Below are 20,603 nucleotides of genomic sequence, written 5' to 3'. Positions count from 1 at the left end.
GATCTGATGAATAGATTCTATTCCAATTGGTTTCGGGACAATTCATAGAAATGTTAACATTTAACTATGTTTATCAAAATGAATCAAACTAATCAACATAATTCTAAAGTTTAAAAAAACGTGTGCGATAAGGCACAGCTGTGTTTTAAAGGCTATGTTTTGTAATAAAATTTGTCTCGATCAAACTGGACATTATGTTGACCAATGCACGTTAGCACAAACGAGTGATCCTCACTGCCGAAACATGTCATTCAGCCACTTAGAGGTGGTGTATATAATGCACCAGTAAGCTATTGAAATGCATTTTATGTCATGCATTTTGTAAGCATTTCCACGTTTAATTACATTGAAATATATTCTGTACAAGTTGTGTTTATGACATAGCAAAATATTTCTTTCATAATGTGAACGTGCATTGTGCGCCATTCTTGTCGCTGAAATATCCGAATATATTCCCATTCAAATGAACCGAACTCTTCAGTTGCAAGAGAAGAAAAAAACGTCAAGGTAGTATTTAGCAGGCATTCCAATTTTCTTATTTCTTGAATACTTTGCGGTACTGTGCTTTATAGTAATAGGACAGTAAATTGCCAGTGACCCTGAACTATCGCTGGGTCTGCTTGAAAAAGCTTTGCTCGCAAACCCAGACAAAGGTTTCATGCACACAAATGCAACCTATTTAAAGACGAGTCAGAGTCACAATACTCGGCAGATTGAATACCTCATACACACACACACACACACACACACACACACACACACACACACACACACACACACACACAAATATATATTATTAATGTGTGTGTGTATATATATATATATATATATATATATATACTGTGTAATTTATTTATAATGCCTCATAGCAGATGCAATTTCTACTTAACTTTAATTCCTGTGGAAAGTTTGTCTCTCACAAGCATATTTATATTCCTAATATGACCGCTGATGAGGTATATAAAGTGTACTCTTGCTCCTTTCTACTTTACCTAGTCGCCAGATTCGTGAGAGTTGAAAGTTTACTTAGCTTTCAAGTAATAAGGAACAAAAATCGATGCATTTGGGATTTATATAAAACTTTGATTGTCAGAATTTAGAGAATGCGATGGAAATGGGATGAAACAAAAGATGTTCACAGAACGAGGGAACTTTGCAAATCTTCGTTACTGTTTTCCAATAGAGGAGTGTCAGAATGCGCCAAAGGGCTTAAAGGCTTAACTCTGGCAGTAAGTTCATCATCAGAGCGTGCTATTCTTTCAGGCTTTTTAACCATCCTTTGAGACGATTCAAACCTCTCTTTCTCTCTCTCTCTCTCTCTCTCTCTCTCTCTCTCTCTCTCTCCCTCTGTCTCTCTCTCTCTCCGGCTTGATCCCAAAATGGGTGGTGATGGGGGGGGGGGGGGGGGGGGGGGGGGGGTGGTGGAGAGGAGGGGTTGAGTTGGTGGGGAGGGGGTGTCCAAAGGAGCAGAGGTCGAAGTTTAACAGTATTCTTTTGACTTCCAGGTGTTCTACAAGCGGTATTCAAGCATCAGTACTGCTATACTGCACCTAGGTTTTATTTAAAGAATAAACATATTGGAACGTGGTGTGGTCAAGACCCGTGTTGTGCAAACGATCTACGTAAACAACTACACATTGCACTTCGTAGATACTGTACTGTACCACTTACCGTAAGGTACAGGCGCGTAGAACAAACTGGCGTTCAACATTAAGGTACAATGGAGATTTTAGTCATGCAATCGTTATTTTAACGGTAGTACCGGTGATGGCACTAACAAAAAATACAACGGTGTCATTCAGTTTTTGGTATGAAGCTACCAATCCGCATTAATAGTCCCGCAGCAGAGATACCGGTTGCAACGTTATTTATACAAGAGGAGAATTAATCAAATCAATCAGTGTTGACAAATTAGAAATATTTGAAGGAACGCGTTAATTTACAACTTTGTTATTAGTTAAAAATCACCAGCATTGTAGTGGCAATTAATAACACTCTGAGTGGAACACTCAAAGACGAATGGATCCTTCTGTACCGGTAGTGATAAGCACAGCTGTCCCGCAATGATGGCGAATGATAGAAAGATTCGAAAAGGGCGGGGGTTGGGTGGGAGAGTCAATTGAAAGAAAGCTTAGTAATGAAACGTTCGCAGGTAGGAGTAGAGGGAGAATAAAGGAACAAGTAGGAAGAGAGGAAGAGACGGAAAAGAAAGGGCGAAAGAAACACAAATGAACGATATATGCAACACCGCACGACCCAACGGATGATCGACACACAATCTAAAGAGCATCTTGCGGCTGAAAGTACGGCGGATTACAATAGGTTCCAAACGTGCTGAACGAACTGACGGCCACTGCCAATAACTTAATGAAAATATTTAAAATAAATCTAAATCCCGCCACACAAAAAAACTCACTTACAATCATAACACATATAAAAGCATCACATCTAGGGATGACCGATATAACAGTCATTGTATAATGGGATCTTGTTAGTTCCTTTTGGAGACTTTTGCAGGTTAGATGATTTAATGTTAAACTTCCTCTATCTCTCTCTCTCTCTCTCTCTCTCTCCCCCTCTCTCTCTCTCCACTCATTCCTTTCGCGCATGCACAACGCTCACGGCCCTTCCCCCAATCCCAACTGCTGACAGTTCAACATAAACTTCAGTTAAAATATTCTTTTCCGTGTGTGTGTCGCTGTTCACCTCATTTACAAACATCCTTCTAAAGTGACCATTTATTTATTTATTTTCCGCCTCCTTCTATCTTTCCCTCTCTCTCACTTCCAGTCCTTCGTCCGATTTCCACCTCCTTGGCTCAAATCACAGCAGGTCCTAACTACTTGAAATTCACCAAAATAATGACTGTTTCAGAACGATAAATCATCGTCTCCATGTAAACCTTGAAGGAGCTTTTTAGAAAATAGCTTGCTTACTGTGGTTGTGAGTGCTGAGCTTCGTTTCCATTCCGTTCGCTTCCACGTCCCTCCTGTGAACAGCCAGTTCCGCACTTTACACTGGAATCTTTTTTTAAAGTTGTACTTTTTTATCGGTTGCAACTTTTTTTCTGTTTATTTTTTATATAGTTGTTGTTCGGCGCACACTTGGTTTACTAAGTCGTAGCGTGCCGCACAAAAGGAGCTACGGAATGAGATTTATGGGTTTCCAAATGAAAAGATTCATTCGACATAAGAGGTTAACACAAAGTTCGTATGACCGTGACTTGCATTGGCAAAAAGCAGCGCCGACTCAGCACAAAGGCAGTTCAAAGGAACCTTTAAAACACACGCACACACACACACACACACACACACACACACACACACACAGACAGACACACACATACACACACACACACACACGAACACACGCATACATACACCAGTCGAAACTGCGGTTTTCATATTCCTGCTATAGTTTTCAAACCCAGGCATCCTTTTGTTCGTCGCTGGAGTGTTGCCCCTACCTCCACCCCCAACTACCAACCGCTCCCCCCGCCACACACACAGACACACACACACACACACACACACCCTCCCATTCCCTCAATGTGAACTTTGTCACTTTAGTGTCGACTAAATCTCGCCTAATGCACAGTGCTTAAAAAAAAACAAGACACTGAGATTTGGAAGGAAGGGACTGTGATGGGAGGACGAAATATAATTCGAGGTTGTGGTGGGGGGGCGGTCACTGGGAAGGAAATAAATGGGGGGGGGGAGGAGAGAGCAAATAAAACCGAAATAAAGGAAAGAGAAAAAAGAAGCAATGAAAATAAACTTTAAAAATTGAATAATTGGGAGGGTTGGATTGTCTTCCCTTACGAGTAATAAAAAATAACGACAAGAATGGAAATAGGACTCGCGTTTGGTGATTGGGTAAAGCTTTTAAAATAAGCTCAGAGCAAATGCATCAGTGTTAGTTGTCAATCTGTAGGGTCGTGCAATGGGAATGCTAATGAGACAAAATTAACCCGTCCTTTCGTTACATTGGAAGGGATCGATTGTTGACCCAGGGCTCCCAGGACGTCTTATTTATGCTGCATAGCAATGATATAATCAACCTCATCTTTAGCACTGAACCACTCACAAACCAACAACTTTTGTTAACAATCAACTCTGTATTTCCAGAGTATCACATGAATTCATATTGAAAGTCCGTCAAAATCCAAATGTCCTTTTAATTATTTGTTCTGTGTTAGTATGTCTAAATGCCGTGGGGTAAAAAAAAGACTAAGATTTGGAGAAGCAACTATTATCTACCAGCTTATGTTGTCCCGTGTATTTAAATGCGATTTGCGGACATTGCGGCGATGATGTCGATTCAACACTAAAGTTACAAAACAAGTATCCATTAGAATGTACTCCAAGTAGTGTCATTGTCTGTGTTAATACAGATTCCTGCAATTACGATTGCTGGTGTTTAATAACAATCAATCCATATTAGAGCACTCCTCCACAACAGAAGACTGAAGATACAAGTGTCAGCTGAAATAAAATAATGATCAAGAGAACAGATCTAATAATACGTGGATATTTTGGTTAATGCTTATTTGTTGACTATATAGGATGCAGTCCGCGTTTAGTTTTGATGTTCAAGATTGTAGATGCGCAGGAATGTATAAGTATGCATGCTTTTTATACTTCTCCATGCCTCGGGAAACTAAAGTTTGATATTTCTGAGACAGGGGGATAAACTGTCTCTCAGGGACAAACCAGGATTGTCCTGTCATTAAGTTGGAACAACATGAGTCACTGCAGTAGTTCTTTCTTTGGAGGTGTATATGTGAGCAAACATTAGCGTATGTCCAACTTACACACTTCTCAAACTTTTAATAATTCAGACGCGAGCACAGTGCCAGATCACAATTCTGGAGATTTTAGACTCCATCCTTTCCGTTGTGTATGGCGAAGATTGATGTAATGTGCATTACAGTGAACCTGCGACATTTTCGGACCGATCATAACAGGTGGTTAATATTGGAGGGGTTTCAATAAAGCGGACTATTAGCAATTATGAGAAAAACAAGTACGACCGGTTAACTTCTATCGGGTGCAGGTATGAAGATAATAAAACCCTTTCCCCAGTTTGAAACAGTTGTGTTCTCGTCGTGTATAATTTGTGGTTGAAACCCGAAGTAGGTCCTTAAGTGACAATTCTGTGAATAACGGGTAGATGGCACAATTTTCTAACATTTAGAGAGCACACACGCTGAGTACTAAGTCCATTTAGAAGCACTTTCTTTGTGTGCACAGAGATAACTTGACAGACAAGCAGAACATAGACATCTCAATGAAGCTTGTAAAAGTTTGCACAAAGGAATTCGCAAATCACGGGTTTATGAAGAAAAATTGGAGACGTGAAGATTGTAGAAAAGGGAAGCATTATTCCATGGGGTTGTCAATAAATTAATTCCCCTCCAAAGAAATGTCAATTTGAACTGAAAATAAATAGTGCAGAAGCTTTGAGTTTTGGAGGACTGGGCCGCGTAGAACAGTCTGTTGAGCCGAAGGCGAATCCCTGATGGTAAATCCATCATTAGCATTTATTTCCTGTAAGGCGGCAGCTACAGTAAATTTATCTCGTTTTTGTAGCGATTTAATAGACATTTATTAAATGCTTTTAGAGAGAGCGTGGGGCGTCTGATTATATAAACTTAGAAATTGAGCATTAAAGACGCGAGTTGGTAATCTGGTTACCTTTCTTTAAAAAGTGCTTCATCGCGTCAAACAAATGTGCATTCAAGAGATGGAGATGGATCCCAATATAACAGTCTTTTTTTGGCAGAGCAACTTCATCTTTTTCAATCGCACACCTTAGCTGTATATTTGTGAGTGCCTTGATAAAACGTACGCAGTTGGATCGGCCAATGTGCATTGCGTGATCCGGTTTACATTTCTCACCATGTACATTAAAGTAAACCTTAATGCGAATTTCACAGAAAGTAAAATACCTGTGAATGTGTATACGTGTACGTGTGTGTGAGTGAGAGGGAGATAGATTGTGCATTAACAGTGTAATTAGTAACAGGTCTCTTGTCGTCAAGAGATTTATTCTATCTTCTATGAAAAGGTAAAACTGCTTAAGATAAATAACCTTCTGCGGAGAAATAAAATAGAACAAAAATAAAACTCTTGCAAAACGTTTTAAAACCAAGCCAGCGGCATATTGTCACTCGTTGTAACACCAAATGGAAAATTGCACTTATTTATAGTTCTGTTCGTAATTTTTTTTGTCTCTGGCAATGTTACTATTTTACGAATTGCTTTAAAGGAAAAATATGTGAGGACTATGTGAGTGTGTACGTGTGTGTGCCGTTTCCTGATTATTGGGCTCCTTTATTGATTATGTTTCCATTTTCTAAGTGCAAGGTAAGTGGTAAAATGCAGCGCCATTCTTGTTGACACTTCCTATTTTTATGAAAAGCCTTCATAAAAATATGTGGGCTCAGTTGTGTATCAAGAAGCGCTGGTACTTTTTGTGCAAACGCTAGTTCTTTCTGAAACTTTTCTGCTGAAGAAAATAAATAAATGTGACATTCGGCTAAGCAAGAGCTCATTAGTTCGCTGTACGATCCTAATACGGGGACATAAGTGCAAATTATAGAGTTCAAACCCAGCACACGCGTTGTCAACTAAAATCAGCCCCCTAGAACCATGATACAAATTGCTGCAAAATTGCATTTCAGTCCCTTTGAGGTTGTGAATATAATGGCAATCATCTTTGCGTTAAAGCTACATTAAAATAAATCTTGCTTTGGATAATAGGTATAGAACTAAATTTTTGCTTGGTATCTTGTCTATGTTGCCCTTTGTTTTTTTAAACGCCATTGCTTTTTAAAGGCCTGATCTCTAAAGAATATTCTGGCGATCCTTTTTTTAATGCAATACATTTATATTGATTGAGCCTACACAGACACACATTTCAAGTAAACTTTCTTTCATCAACTCGAATCCTGTTACAACCAACGCCCAGATTTAACTGCTTTAAAATTACTGAGTAATTAGATTGAGTTGCGTTTCACCATTAATTAGGCAACAGCGCAGTAGGGAGGCTTTGAAATTCGAGAAAATAGAGGGGGGGGGGGTGATCATCTGAAGCAACTTTCAGCCCAGTTTAAATAAATAAATGCTCGCAGGGGTTTAGAATTCTGATCGTGTCTGCGTCTCGAAGGCTGTAAATGCATTTCCCTTAAGTCGATGGCACGGGGAATCCAAACTTTGTTTAATCACTTGTGCCTTTTCTTTTTGGCTTTGTCATCGCACCATTAAGCTGAGCTGCACAGGATTGAATTTAACCCTTTTGGTCTTTGCAATTAAAAAATAAATGCCTAAGTGAGAAGTATGTTATATGGGGCGCAGTAATGTAAATAGAGTATTAAGTAGACAACTATCTAAGCAAATATACATTATAGTTTTGTGGTTGTGAGTAGCTAGCACTCTTCTCTGTATAAGTTAAAGTGAGTTGAGATTGAATTGAGGCTGCCGATTTTTGCATATTTAAATGTCAAACCACAATAGGATCGCGTGAAACGTCGGGCCTTTTTACCTCGAGGACTGCAAGGGGTAAAACCTGGCTGTCTTTTGCAAAAAAAACTGCTCTTCCAGCAACAGACCCGAATCTCCTCAATTTCTCCCTTGGATCGCTCTCAGTTACGATCGCAAATATACACATATATATATTATAAATATATATATTATAAACCCGGTGTACATAGCCTGCTGCTAATAGTTTTATTAGAGCGGCTCTGTACGTAAGTAGCAAAGGGGGCTGAAATGTGTTTCCTATTACCACTCGCCTGGAGACGGCAGCATATTACACGACGCCATGTTGGGTTGCTAACAGGACACTAAACCCAGCCGGCTGAACGCATACTTTCACACGCTCGATCTCCGATTACAAATACAATCCGAACCCCCCCCCCCCCCCCCCACCACCACCACCACCACCCAATAAAATACATTAAAGACAAACAGAGAAAGAATGCACCAAACTTCATGTTGCAACACAAACGCCTACATTTTAAAGCAGCCTTTGGAAATCGCACTGGATTTGATGCAGTGCAGGTGGTGTAATATTGAGTTATATCCTCTTAATGGGGCTTTTTGTTGATGTTTAAAGATCGCCTAGCCGCGTTGTAAAACATGATCTGATATGCCCCCACCCCTCAGAATTGCCGAGGTTTGGTCATTAGCGGTTAAAGGCAAATCACTTGGGTTACTGAGCATGCCGAGTGAAGTCACATTGCCCAGACCTCCCTCTACTCGCTGCAAGGGTGTGTGTGTGTGTGTGTGCGTGTGTGTGTTTGAGAGAGAGAGAGAGAGAGAGAGAGAGAGAGGGAGAGGGAGAGGGAGGGAGGAGGGGGCGGCACGCCGGAGCCGTACAAGCTTGCAGATCATGTTTGGCTGGTTTCTTTTAACCCCTAGCACAGAAATGCGAAGTAAGATCAGATAAAAAAAGGCCGCAGGAAAAAAATGGACACTTCAGGGGAGCGTCACCATATTTCAACGGCCTCAGATCTCGCCAGTTAAAGGACAAGCTCGTCAATTTCAATCCCTTTTGTCAGTTTCACCCCCGGGTTAATTTTATTGTTCTAACGCAGCGAGAAAAGGGGAAACTTTTTTTTAGTGTGGAGGGATTGCGACGGAGAGGGATATTATTATTTATATAAACTAATCTAAACTAAATGCAGACCAGATAATCCAGCAACTTGCAATAGTGGAACTTTACTGTACGGCAATACAGTCTCGTACCATGTACAGATTATATGCAGAATCGTTTATTATGATGAAAGCTTCGATTTATCAATATTTAAGTTAAGAAAATAGGGAATGAAACAGGGAGAGACTTTGATTCAAAGCCATAAATTATAATTTAATACCAAGAACAATTTACAACAAAAACGCTGTATACAATAGCTAACACAAACAGGAGTCTGGCGTAGTAACTCCACACACATATTACTTGCAATAAAAAACATCTGAAAAGGCTCGATCTATAAGTTAGAACAGCGTAGCAATACCCTGAAGTAAAAAAAAACGTGGGTCAGCTGCAAACGTGTTAATAATCACAATCATACATCATTTCTGGTCCAGATCTGTCTCTATAACAGGTAAAGATCACTGTTCCATCAACTATACAAAATGATTCTTTTTTTTTGTGCAACCACAACATGGTGTAGAATGTGGCTGGACAGCCACACACAAAAAAAGGTATTTTTTTTATTTTTTAAAAAAGGGACAAAATGCAAGTTTTCACACTGCAGTGTGGGTAGCAGCACTACCAGAAAGCTTGGAACAAATGGCTTGGCCAACCCAAACCAGCTCGCTCTGTTATTATTTTTGCTTTTTTTGTGTGTGTGTTTTGCTTTTAAACAAGGGTATATGGGAGCACTGAAGGCAAACATTCGCCCAAATGTATATCCTCTATACAATCAAACATTTACATGTATGTAACAAATGTAAAATGTGTTAGCGACCTGTGGCCATGCTCTCACAGTCTATTCCCATATATAAAAATTCAAATGAATTTATATTTATATACATAAAATCAGGCTCACTTGTAGTGCTACACATCAAACGTCAGCCACATCATCCTCCGTTTGAAGATCTTCCAATAACAAAAATTGGCAACCACATTTTTCCAGACATACTTTTTTGAATAAATCTCATTTAATATATTTTATTTACAATCAACACTGTTCCTAGTAGCAATTGCTTGTTTAAGTGTGTTCTGTGCGTGAACTTTAGACACAATAAGCTTCAAAACAAAATCCTGACCATTAAAACACATAATGATCCATGCTTCCTAACACCTGTCTAATGTACATTGGTTGCACAGGCACTTAAGTTAGAACTAAATAAGGGTCGGTGGTCAAAATCCCCATGGCATTTTGAATTTTAAAAGGAAGGGGTACGGCGTGTCGTATAGGGGCTATTTGACTGTATCTTTAGGGTGTCATTGCTAAAACCTAAAAGCAAGGAGCAGCATGAGTCCACGATTTATCCTTTCATTGAAAAAGCATGTGGTTTGTCCACTACTACAGACTGTGGCAGTAAACTATACAGGTATATAGAGTAAATAAGACAAATAATGCACGAATTGTAATGACTCCAGTAAACTGCAATGTTTGACCATTGTAATGAGATTTTTTTTTCCTTGGGTGAACATACAATTGTAACAGCGAAAAGTTCCATATATCAAATAATATTATAATTTCCGAATACTTTCATTTTTTCTTGAATATAACACACAAGACTGACCAAACAATCCAATCATAACTTTTACAGTACAGAAATTTTGCACTTAAAAAACCCTTCAGCTTGTATACACGACTGTAAACTCCAGATACTTAATTAACCACATGTCAAATAGTAAGTGCCGACATAGAGTTCCATGCTGAATCCAAGAAAAGAAATTGTGGTATTATTTTTTTCCTTTAAAAGGGCGAAGGATTTATAATTGTGACAAATGGGTGTGAAATATACAAACAGGCGTGTTTTGGAGCCTCGTACGATTCTATACTGCGACAGGAACTAAATTGAGCCACATAAATTTAATGAAAAAATTGTACTGTGTCTTGGACACATAAAAGATTTTTGCTTTCAGATATATACCCACAATGTACTCCCGCCCCCAACCCCCACATGTCAATATTAACGAGTTTTCAACAATGGATTTTTAAATTACAAGTGTGTATCATTTAATATTGGTCTGCAGTCAATTTCCCCCAAATTAAACGTCTTTTGAGTTAACACTATAAGTGCGCTTCCAGCATTAAGTTGCAATTCCGTCAAAAAACCCTTTCATCTAACATTTTAGCGGACTCAGTTTTAATTCTTGCAGAACATATTTACGTGATACACCGTATCTGATAAGAAGCAATGGTTATATCAAAATTATTAGTAGAGAATCACAGAGGAGACTGGTTTGAAACCAGGAAAAATACAAAACAGCTATAGATACATAGACACCGGACAATTTATAATAATTTGGAAAATGTTATTTTTCTTTCCTCCTAATTTTGAAATTCTTGTTTAAATGCACTTATCTTTATATCGATATTTCTCAAAAGTTTACAAAATAAACCAAAATAAAAGACTAATTTCCTTTTGTTACAAAATGATAAGTAGCAAGTTGTTCTGAACGACACACGAGAGTTTTTGAATGCGTTTTTAAGTTCGTGTACAGTCATTGAAATCCACAGTCCTTTTTATTCTTCCCTCTCTTCAATTTTTTTTGTGTCACATAGGTAAACTTGTAACAGCCTTTTATTTCCTTCCTTACAGAAGGAATTTGCAAAATAATGTCACTTGCCTTTTTCCCTTCCTATTTATTGAATCGACATGTAAGGCCAGTTGAAGCTGCTCCCGGATAGTAACATATCACGGATCAGGGTTTCTATGGGGGTTTTACCTACCAAACGGACGAAGAATAATTGCTCGATGACAGAAGACGAGACGGTGCGAAGAGAAGGGAGACGAAGTAAAAGCTTCCCAAAGCGGGTCGGTTGGTTCGGATACTGGCTGCGAACATACTCCTCCAGAGCACATTGCGATTTCTCCTGTAAGCTTTCTATATGGGCCACATCAGACAAACCACAAGCATCTTCATTAAGGAAAGAGAGCACAAAGGAAGGAGCAAAAAAAAAAGAAATATATTAGAAAAAGTGTAGGATTAAATATATTACACCCATACTTGCATGGGACCTTTAATTAGAGAGCATAGGTTATGACCTGACCTAGCCATTGCATCTTGCAATACTGCAAACCCAGCCCAGCAGACGCATATTATTACAGGCATCAAAGAAAACACAAAGCACAGATACAGCAACCATTCACAACCACGTTTTACATAATACTTTTTTGCGTTTGTAAACGCAAACCAGATTTAGCTTGCTCTGGCGAGCAACGTATATATTTACATGTATATATATTTTTTTTTCATCAGCATGTAACACCAAAGTGCTCACAAAACAGTGAGTTTGCTTCGCTGCACACAAGGCCTGACATTTTACAAATAGTAATAAATTAACTGCTATGGTAATGTCATCGATTGCTCTTGGTTGAGTAGGATCAAGTAGACTGAACAAACAAAATAAACCGCATAACATTTAAAAGTGTTTCCAAGTCGGTTAGTAATTCAAGTATAAAAAAAAGACTAAGAAAAATACTACTTCATAAAAACTGGCATGTGATAACTTAAAGCAAACACACAAAACGTCACCCTCATTTAAGCTCAGTTGCCTGGATATTGTTTTTCCCCAACTAAATGCTCACTTTAATTTGATTAGTTTGGTTAAAAAAGACATTTTGGAAAAGCATCGTTTTTATGTGTGAAGTAATAATATAAAAAAGGAAGTTTGGGTCACGACTCGAGCACTGGAAGGGGTCCAGAGAGTCCTCTGGATACCCAGATCACTCTGACACAACAAGGAAGGGATTGTGAACCGCTTTCCCACATAAACTGGAATTTTCTGTTTCCTGATATCAATCCCTGAAAGCTTTATACCAGCTCTAAAAGAACGGTTGTGCTACTATTATAACTTAAATTCAGTAATTCTGAACATTATATGATGGAAATAGACTCACTTTGTAACGTAGGAAAAATGGAAAATAGAATTATAATTTTCTCTTCTTTCAGATTTACATTCGGACTTCATTTTTAAAAAATCCTAATATACCTTCCCATGAAAAACGTTGGAAAATATGCAGTAACTGCCTATGACATAAATCACTACAAATGGTTAAAAAGCTCATGAAGAGTTTTCATCATATTTTAAAACTTGTGTTTTGCTAAAGCATGAAGACTTTTAAGCCATTTCAATATTAATAGACATTATATGGAGAGTACATGACAGTACGCTAAGTACACTGAAAGTAGAGCTGAACATTTTCCTGAATCTCCATTCTGATCTGATATCATGGCTGTTCTGATTGCAGATCAGCCATATTTTGAAGTGAATATTTGCTTACCTGATGTGAAGAGGACAATGGCCTTTAAGCAGCTGTACTCTGCCGAATCGACGTGCAAAGCCTTGAGTTTTTCGACCTGTTCCTGGAAGATCCTTATGTGATCCATGAAAGCAACGACCCTGTCTGCAGACATAGGAGACGCATGGAGCCCGGCGGCGGCCAAGAGAGGAGCCACATGAAGAGGCATGGAACACTGGGCAGCGTTCAGAACAAACAACTCACTCCAGGTCAGCCTTAGCAGGGCTACCTGGTCTGTGATCTGCAGATCCGGGAAGAAAGGGATATTCCTCGCCCATTCCACGGCGCTGAAGAGCAGCCGAGCGGCCAGTTCACAAATGTTTTCAATGCCCATGATATTGTTCGGTTGCATGCACTGGCTGCCGTAGCGGGAGGTCGGATAGGGCTCGGCCCGCAGTAACAGGGAGATATATCCCGATAAATAGGAATGGCAGTTGAGTGGGTCTCCGTTTGTCAAGGCGAACTGGCCTGGAGTCGGTTGTGTAGGTGGCATTCTTCCCCTTTGGACTGCTGCAGTGCGAAAAGAACAGACTACAGATATTGAAACCTGAATCTTACCACATTTTCAGACAGTTTGCACACAATACATACTCCTAGCCATTTACCAAAAAACAAGAGCTGCCGCAGACACTATCTTTTTTTATATAAATCTCACCTATGCTACAGCATAATGCTGCATATTTTAAACCACGACTGCATATGTTAAGCCAAGCACTGCAATGCAATTTTGCTATGTCATTTCCCTAAAGCGTGTAAAAACTGATTAAATATTTTAAAACAATGGCTGATTTATTTTCCTATCTGGACTTTACTCTACAAACTGCTCCAACTTGCACAGTGCATTATTAGCACCCTCCTCTCTTTTCATGTGAAGTTTCATGTGTAACATAACACATTTTTCAAATTAGATTACAATCAAAACACGCTTTCTATGGTTAATCTACAACTTACAATTTTCGAGCACTCTCTCCCCCACACACAGTTCTCTCTCTCTCTTATACACACAGACACACACACACACAAACACACAAACACACACACATACAAAGTGAAAGCAAAATATAACATTTACAAGAACATTTAAAGGACTTTCTCAACCCTAAACTGCAGAGACAGACGATAGCAATTGATTGCAATATGCATGCATGAAAGCCCATTTTAACTTTATAGAATTAAACAAGCGCTGTTTAGCGTTTTTTTTACTAGGTGGAAGTGGGGGTTGGTGGTTAGACCGGTTCAAACATTTGAAATAAATGAATTCTCAATACCTTCCCGTCTCATGCCGACTTTGAGGCATTTTTTCAGGCGACAGTACTGACACTGATTGCGGTGGTGTTGGTCTATGGGGCAGTTCCTGTTGGCACGACATGTGTACGTCAAGTTTCTGCGCACACTTCTTTTAAAGAAACTCTTGCAGCCTTCGCAGGTGAACTGGCCGTAGTGTTTGCCGCTCGATTTATCCCCGCACACCACACACTCGATGTGCTGCTGCTGCTTCTCGCCTTGCTGTTGGTTGGACTGGGCCGGGGTGCCCGGGGCTCCCGGCTGGCCCGGAGTCTGCGGGGTAAGGGGTGCTCCAGAAGGCTGTTGCGGTCCTTGCTGAGGCGGGGGTGGCTGTGTGCCCTGCGCTCCGGCCACGTCGTCCTGCGGGTCTCGCCACGTACTAACTACCATTGCCATATCTCGGGCAGAGTGTTATCAGGCAGCGAAAAAAAAGGTCTTGTCTTTTGGATCGGCAAATCAGGAAAATGAAGGAAGGAGAGTCGATTAGCCGACAAAAAAAAATACAGAGAAAGAGAGAGAGAGAGAGAGAGAGAGAAAGAGAGAGAGAGGGGAGAGAGAGAGAGAGAGAGAGAGAGCAGCAGTTCAAACCCGATCGGCAGAGAAGAGGCGAGTGTCGGGGGGCCAGGACCAGGGCAACACGCAGTCAGCCATTCAGGAAACCCATCAAAAAAGGAAGAAGGGGGACGAAAGGTTAAAGATTGAAAACAAAAAAAATGATCGACTCTTGAAGGCAGATGCACGATCCGGAGTAGAAGTGCCCGACCATCAACTGATCATAAATTCTCCGCCGTACTGGTAGTGCTGGAACTGCACATACACACGATGAGAGTCAACAACTCGCCAGCAAAAGAGACTACAAAAAAAAGAGTCGACGTCGTGAAAAAGGGAGAGCTATAGAACCTCTCTCATGCGAGAGGAGGCAAAAAAAGGAAGAGAGAGAGAATCAAACTGATCAAATATGCAAAAGGGGGTTGGAAGTGAATCCGATTTGAACGAGCGGGCTTGCGGAGTAATTTTTCTGAAAGGGGAAATCTGCGCGGATGGCTGTATATAGTGAACTTTGACACGACTATTGAAACTGACACGTTTCTATGGAGATGCTTTCCTTATATGGCGCTGCCGAGTGACGGAGCCAAGCGGCGGCTGCTGGCGACTGACAATCAAAGGCGACTGGTCAGAGCTTTAGGTTCGAGGGGCTGGGACATCTGGCCCGCCCCCTGCACCGCATTGGATAGGCACCTTACTTATTATCTAGCACATCCTGGCCGGCAACAAATTTACATTAAATCCATGCGCAGAGGTCTACTTCGAAAAATAAGTTTTTTATTTCTCCCCCCACACCACCTCCACTTTTTCATTTTAAAAAATCTGGAAGGATGGGTGGCGTTGGGAGAACTGTAGATTTTATAAATGCAACCGCCACAATTGAGCCATATGTAGATAAAATTAATATATAGGTAATATTAAATAATCTAATAAATGATATGAGATAAAAGACTCAGCAAACTCACGCAACAACAAACATTGAACAATCCTCATTAAAATTATTTATACAAGCGTGTCTTGTAGAAAGAGAATTTTGATATATGAAGAGTTTATTCAACATTATTAAAGACACTAGTCCAGAGTTTACAATATGCCTAATATGTATATATAATTTTGATAGCTTCTGGGATAAGCATTTTCTTGAAAAATCAAAGATCCATCAATACCAATTTTTTTTGAAGTGTCAGTTTTATCAGTGACGAGTTGATGCTGAAGATTGTCTTAACATTAGCGGCGACGCTATTGTATTAATTGGGACATCCTAACGGTAGCGAGGATTATGAAGATTTTTTTTGAAAGCGTCCAAATAAAATGAAGTAAAATAATGTCAGAAATCAGCTACGGCTAGTTTATGGAGAATAATTGTTTTTTTTTAGTTCCACAAGGTATCTAGCCTTAGAAGAGCTATGAATACTCGAGAGGGTCTCATTCATCTGATGAACCATTATTAATTCGGATAAATAACGCGTTTACTTTGAAATCCTAAAAAGTGAAAAAGAGCTTTGAAGTATACGAATAACTGGTTAGCTAGATACATTGAAACATATAGGAAGACTGATATTTCCACAAGGATATGCAGATATGCACCAAAATGCCCGAAACTATATGGACGGACGATTCTTTGGAGCGTAGTTGCTCCGATAAGACTTTCTCCCTTGTCCCTCTATAATAATGGATTTCAGTGTATCATGTATTTATTATGGAAAAAGGACATCTCCATTTATACCATATTATATTTAAGGGTCACTCTGGGCTGGATGGGTTATTCTGTTGGCAGTGCTACTAAAATTAACTAGAAATCTGACGTTTCAACAGGGCAGAATTGACAAATGTTGGCGTGAGAAATATAACAGACACGTAAATTCAATGGTTTTGGAGAGTCTGGCCACATTGTATGTTATGTTTAATTGCAGCAACTAATACTTTGCGGAATTCTTGTAGTACACTAAATAAGTACTTGGAATTGAATTAGTGTGTATGGAGGAAAAAAATGCATTATTGTAGGAAGCTGCGTGCTATTTAGAATCCGCTCGCGCTGAATTGCAACTGCATATTTCACGGTATTTTAACAAAAAAAGGATATAATTTAATACATATGCACTATAAAGCACAATTTAGATGCATCCTGTACATTTGATACATGCTTTCAAAATTGATAGTATGCTTTACCGGGAATATTCAGAAATTCTCACGCCTATCGATGAATACATTATTACGCAGTTAACATATAAAATATGAAATTATACCCGATCAAGGATATTGTACACAAACATGAGACATTGCATTAAACAGGTGTTCACTTTGAAGTCCAATGGATAGTACCTTAAATACCGTTACTTTGAAGAAAACATTTTCCCTCTGTGCTTTGCTGACCTTCCTTCACAAATCCACTCGAATGTATATAATTTGTGGGTACAGTTCCTTAGCAGTGTCCTTACAATTAAAGGAAGTGATTAAAATCTGTAACACATGATGTGTTTACTTGGAGGTAAATGAACTCCTTTTCTTTGTAATGTCCATTTCACAATGCAATCGCACAGGAACTACGCTCACTTGGTTCAGTAAAGAAGGGACAAAATCTCCAGTATAGCATCTAAGGCAATATATGTGGCAAGTTACAAAAAAGTACGCATGGTTTTAAATTGAACAGCTTCAATGAGTTAGGCAAAAGCTTAATTTAATTTGAACAGATAGTCGACAGGCTGGAACGCTATATGCGGTTAGTTTTGAGAAATGTGAAATGAATATCTTTTGTTAGTAATTAAACAATGTGTCAATATCACTATTATCTAGCCAAAGGTGCATGTTGCTAGAAGCCTTTTTAAGAGATGCAGGCAGAAGTTTGAAACATGTTTTCTGGAGCAAAATTGAATCGCTGTTTTATTATTTTTAATTGCAGATAGTAAGGTTACACTTGGTGATAATTTCAAAAGTAAGTTTGAGTTGCTTCGAAATCAACCAGAGAGACAATCAGAAACTAGTCAGTCGGAGTTCAAATAGTTTCCAAGGGATGGAGGTGCATAGGATTTGGTAAATTAATATTGTGTTCTATGCCAACTATGGCATGGCCATAGAAACCTATTTATAACACGAACTAGATGCCACTTACTTCCCAGTTGTTCTCTGATAACCAGCTAGATCTATTGAATTTGAGTTCCCTGTGAATTCGCCCTGTTTCTTTCTCTCTCACTACATTTCAACACAATGAATAGGGAAAGTGGTTCCCATTGTGTCCTGGTGATCTCAAAGTCATTGCAGTTTTTAAGCGGTGACTTGTGGCACTTTGATAACCGCCGGGAGCTGTCAGTGCAGCGGGCTTCTGAAAAATTTACAGTGCTAAATCGCAGCATATGCTGGAGAATTTGTCAAAATCTTGTACAGTATCTGGCTGCCACCTAGCGTATGGAGTGTCGCTGTAGAACTCCGGAGCAGAAAAGCCATTCAAAGGGATCGCGGCGCCTCCTCGCTCACAACGCGTCCTTTATACCCCGAAAAAAAACTTCTGCACCTTTAATGTGATTAATTCTTTAGGATTTTTCTCTAATTGACTCGGACGTTGCTGAGCGGGACTGCGTGATCTCCGTCGCTTTGTTTTTTTTCTAGATCTGCCTGGACGCTTGGGTTGGCTTAAGTGCCTGGAATTGGTCGTATTTCCAAAACAACCGATTGCTAATAGACTTTTCCCCCATCTAAAACGGCTCATCTAAAGCAGTAAAGCCAAACCGAAGCTGGCTGCTTCATCCCTCAAATAAATAAATATATATATTTTCCCCACAAAAATCATCAGCTGAGTGTCTGGATCTAGATAAAAGTGGTGAGTACCAATTTCTAATGCACAGTTCAAATTAAATCTGTTGATTGTGGCAACGTTTACTCGCTCATTTGCGGCGATTCAGACTGTTTTCTTATTTTAAAGACAAAAGTTTTTCTTTAAATGAGCTCGCCGGCGATATCCAGCGTTGTAAATCAAAGCACTATTACACAGCAATTTAGCAATGACTGAAAAACAAATCTAATTCATTGAAACACGGGACAGAGGCTTTGGATTTCTGCGTACTCGACGGGCAATCGCTTTAGAAAGGTTCTAGGTACCTTGGCTTTATTTAGAGGTTGGCGAAGAATGTTTATTTCTGATGGTTCTGTTGCATATTTGCTAATATTACACTATCGTGCGATGCTACAACCTATTCACGGTTCGATTGAATTCCCGACCGGTGATCGCTAATACATTTGGAAACACGTACATAACTACCCGGAACGTAGGAACTGAGCACTAGATTACCAAAATAATCAGAACGAGAACCCGAGCATGATTTGATGATTTTTTTTCATTAAATCTAGAAATAATTAAAGCAAAACTTTAATTGTTTTATCGGATATTCAATAGGCTACAAAGTAGAGCATGTGTTGAAATTCTAAACCTGCTTCGTGTCAAAATAATATAGATTAATTAATACAGGTGTTTAAGAACGATAATGTTTTGATCAAGAAAAGCGTATTTTCCCTCGATTAAATAAAGAAAAGTATAGATACATATATTTATTAAAAACATACCAAACATCATTGCTTGCAATTGTCTTTGTTCAGTGTCCGAAATTATTTGCATCGTGATGGGTTCGAGTCTCCTCTGGACACAGGAAGTTGTGAATCTTGGCGGAACCGAGTTGGGAACTACTGAGTGAGATGAATCTCTTTTTTTTCTGGCAGGTGAACTGAAGGAGGGCTCGTCTGCTCCTCACCTGATCTATTTGCCTATTGAAGAGAATCATTCATTTCATCGACCGTCATCTGTTTGCTCGACCGATAGTGTAAACTGATAAAAGGTAGCCTTTGGCGAGAGCGAGAGGCTGATATAAATATTCAGAAACCAGGGAAGTACTTTCGATTTGCAATTTAACTTTCGCCCATTCTTATGGTTAACTTTATGGGCCTATCGATATCGCCGAGCTGAGGGAAAGTGCAGTGGAATGCGATCCGCTCCTTTTAAACCCCCGAGCGAGTAATACCCCTACCCTGCGCAATTTCGCTCCTTTGCTCTGGTCAGTTCAACGCTTTTAGTGAAAGTTTCCAATATATGGATTTTTTTTCGGAGTGGATGGGGGGGGGGGGGGGGGGGATGGTAATGAAAGGCCAAAAGTACAGAAAACAGTGTAGAATACGTGCATCAGAAGCAAACCAGATTTATACTGCGACTATATTAGTCTAGCAAGAAGAGATGGGGATAAATAATTAAGTTACCCTCAACTTCTGATCACCCCCTCTCCCCCTGATATGTGTGGTTACTGGAGTTTGAAGAACTTCATGTCAAAGTAATTTATTTATGTTCTGTTTCATCTATAAAGTTGTTTCAGATTCAGGGTACAAAAGTGACCCAGTCCCCCAAAGCTTAACATCCCACCCCGCCCCCATCAACGCTTCGAAGAAGAGCAAATATTTCTTTTGGGGTTTGAGATGATCTGTTGATATAGAACGTGGTTTGTGCCCAGTGTAAAATTATCTCCGCGTTTTCCAAAAGGGTATCTGTGGCTGGTGGAGAATCCCTCCAGCCCCAGGCCTTTGTCTTGGCAGAGTTGAGAGGGGATTGTGTGTGAATCGTGTGAAAAGGACGGCCAGGGTCGCTTCAGATCGATTTTTATTTGTCCCCTCTGTCTTTTCGGATCAGCGCCCTTCAATGGACACATAGGCGCTCTTTCAAGAGAAAAACCTTGTGCAACATTTCTGGCCTGATTGCAGCTAAATACTGCTCACCCTCCGGATTCTGGCGTTGGAATCTGCTGCAATTAA

The 20,603-nt window shown here is 39.7% G+C and overlaps 1 protein-coding gene across 5 annotated transcripts in view; it reads right to left on the bottom strand.

Annotated features, from left to right (window-relative positions):
- Nucleotides 1–19,568, bottom strand: part of LOC127583946 (COUP transcription factor 2-like) — a 42,018-nt gene extending 22,450 nt beyond the window's left edge. The window contains exons 1-3 of one of the 5 annotated variants that reach the window (XR_007958318.1): nt 14,258–15,686; nt 12,972–13,520; nt 11,417–11,604 (exon numbers count right to left, since the gene is read on the bottom strand). Coding sequence is in view for 4 of the 5 variants with exons in the window: in XM_052040393.1 (XP_051896353.1) it covers nt 11,330–11,604; nt 12,972–13,520; nt 14,258–14,669 (1,236 nt within the window). In the remaining variant the exon portion in view is untranslated. Of the gene's footprint in view, nt 1–8,851; nt 11,605–12,971; nt 13,521–14,257; nt 15,687–19,373 lie in introns of those variants that run through there. The other 4 variants (XM_052040395.1, XM_052040396.1, XM_052040393.1 and 1 more) reach the window with 4 other exon arrangements.
- Between the last annotated feature and the right edge of the window lie 1,035 nt (nt 19,569–20,603).

The sequence above is a fragment of the Pristis pectinata genome, chromosome 28, assembly GCF_009764475.1.
Source record: "Pristis pectinata isolate sPriPec2 chromosome 28, sPriPec2.1.pri, whole genome shotgun sequence".
NCBI classification, from domain to species: Eukaryota; Metazoa; Chordata; class Chondrichthyes; order Rhinopristiformes; family Pristidae; genus Pristis; species Pristis pectinata.
Note: the sequence above shows the minus strand (reverse complement) of the source record. Positions and strands in the feature narration are given on the sequence as shown.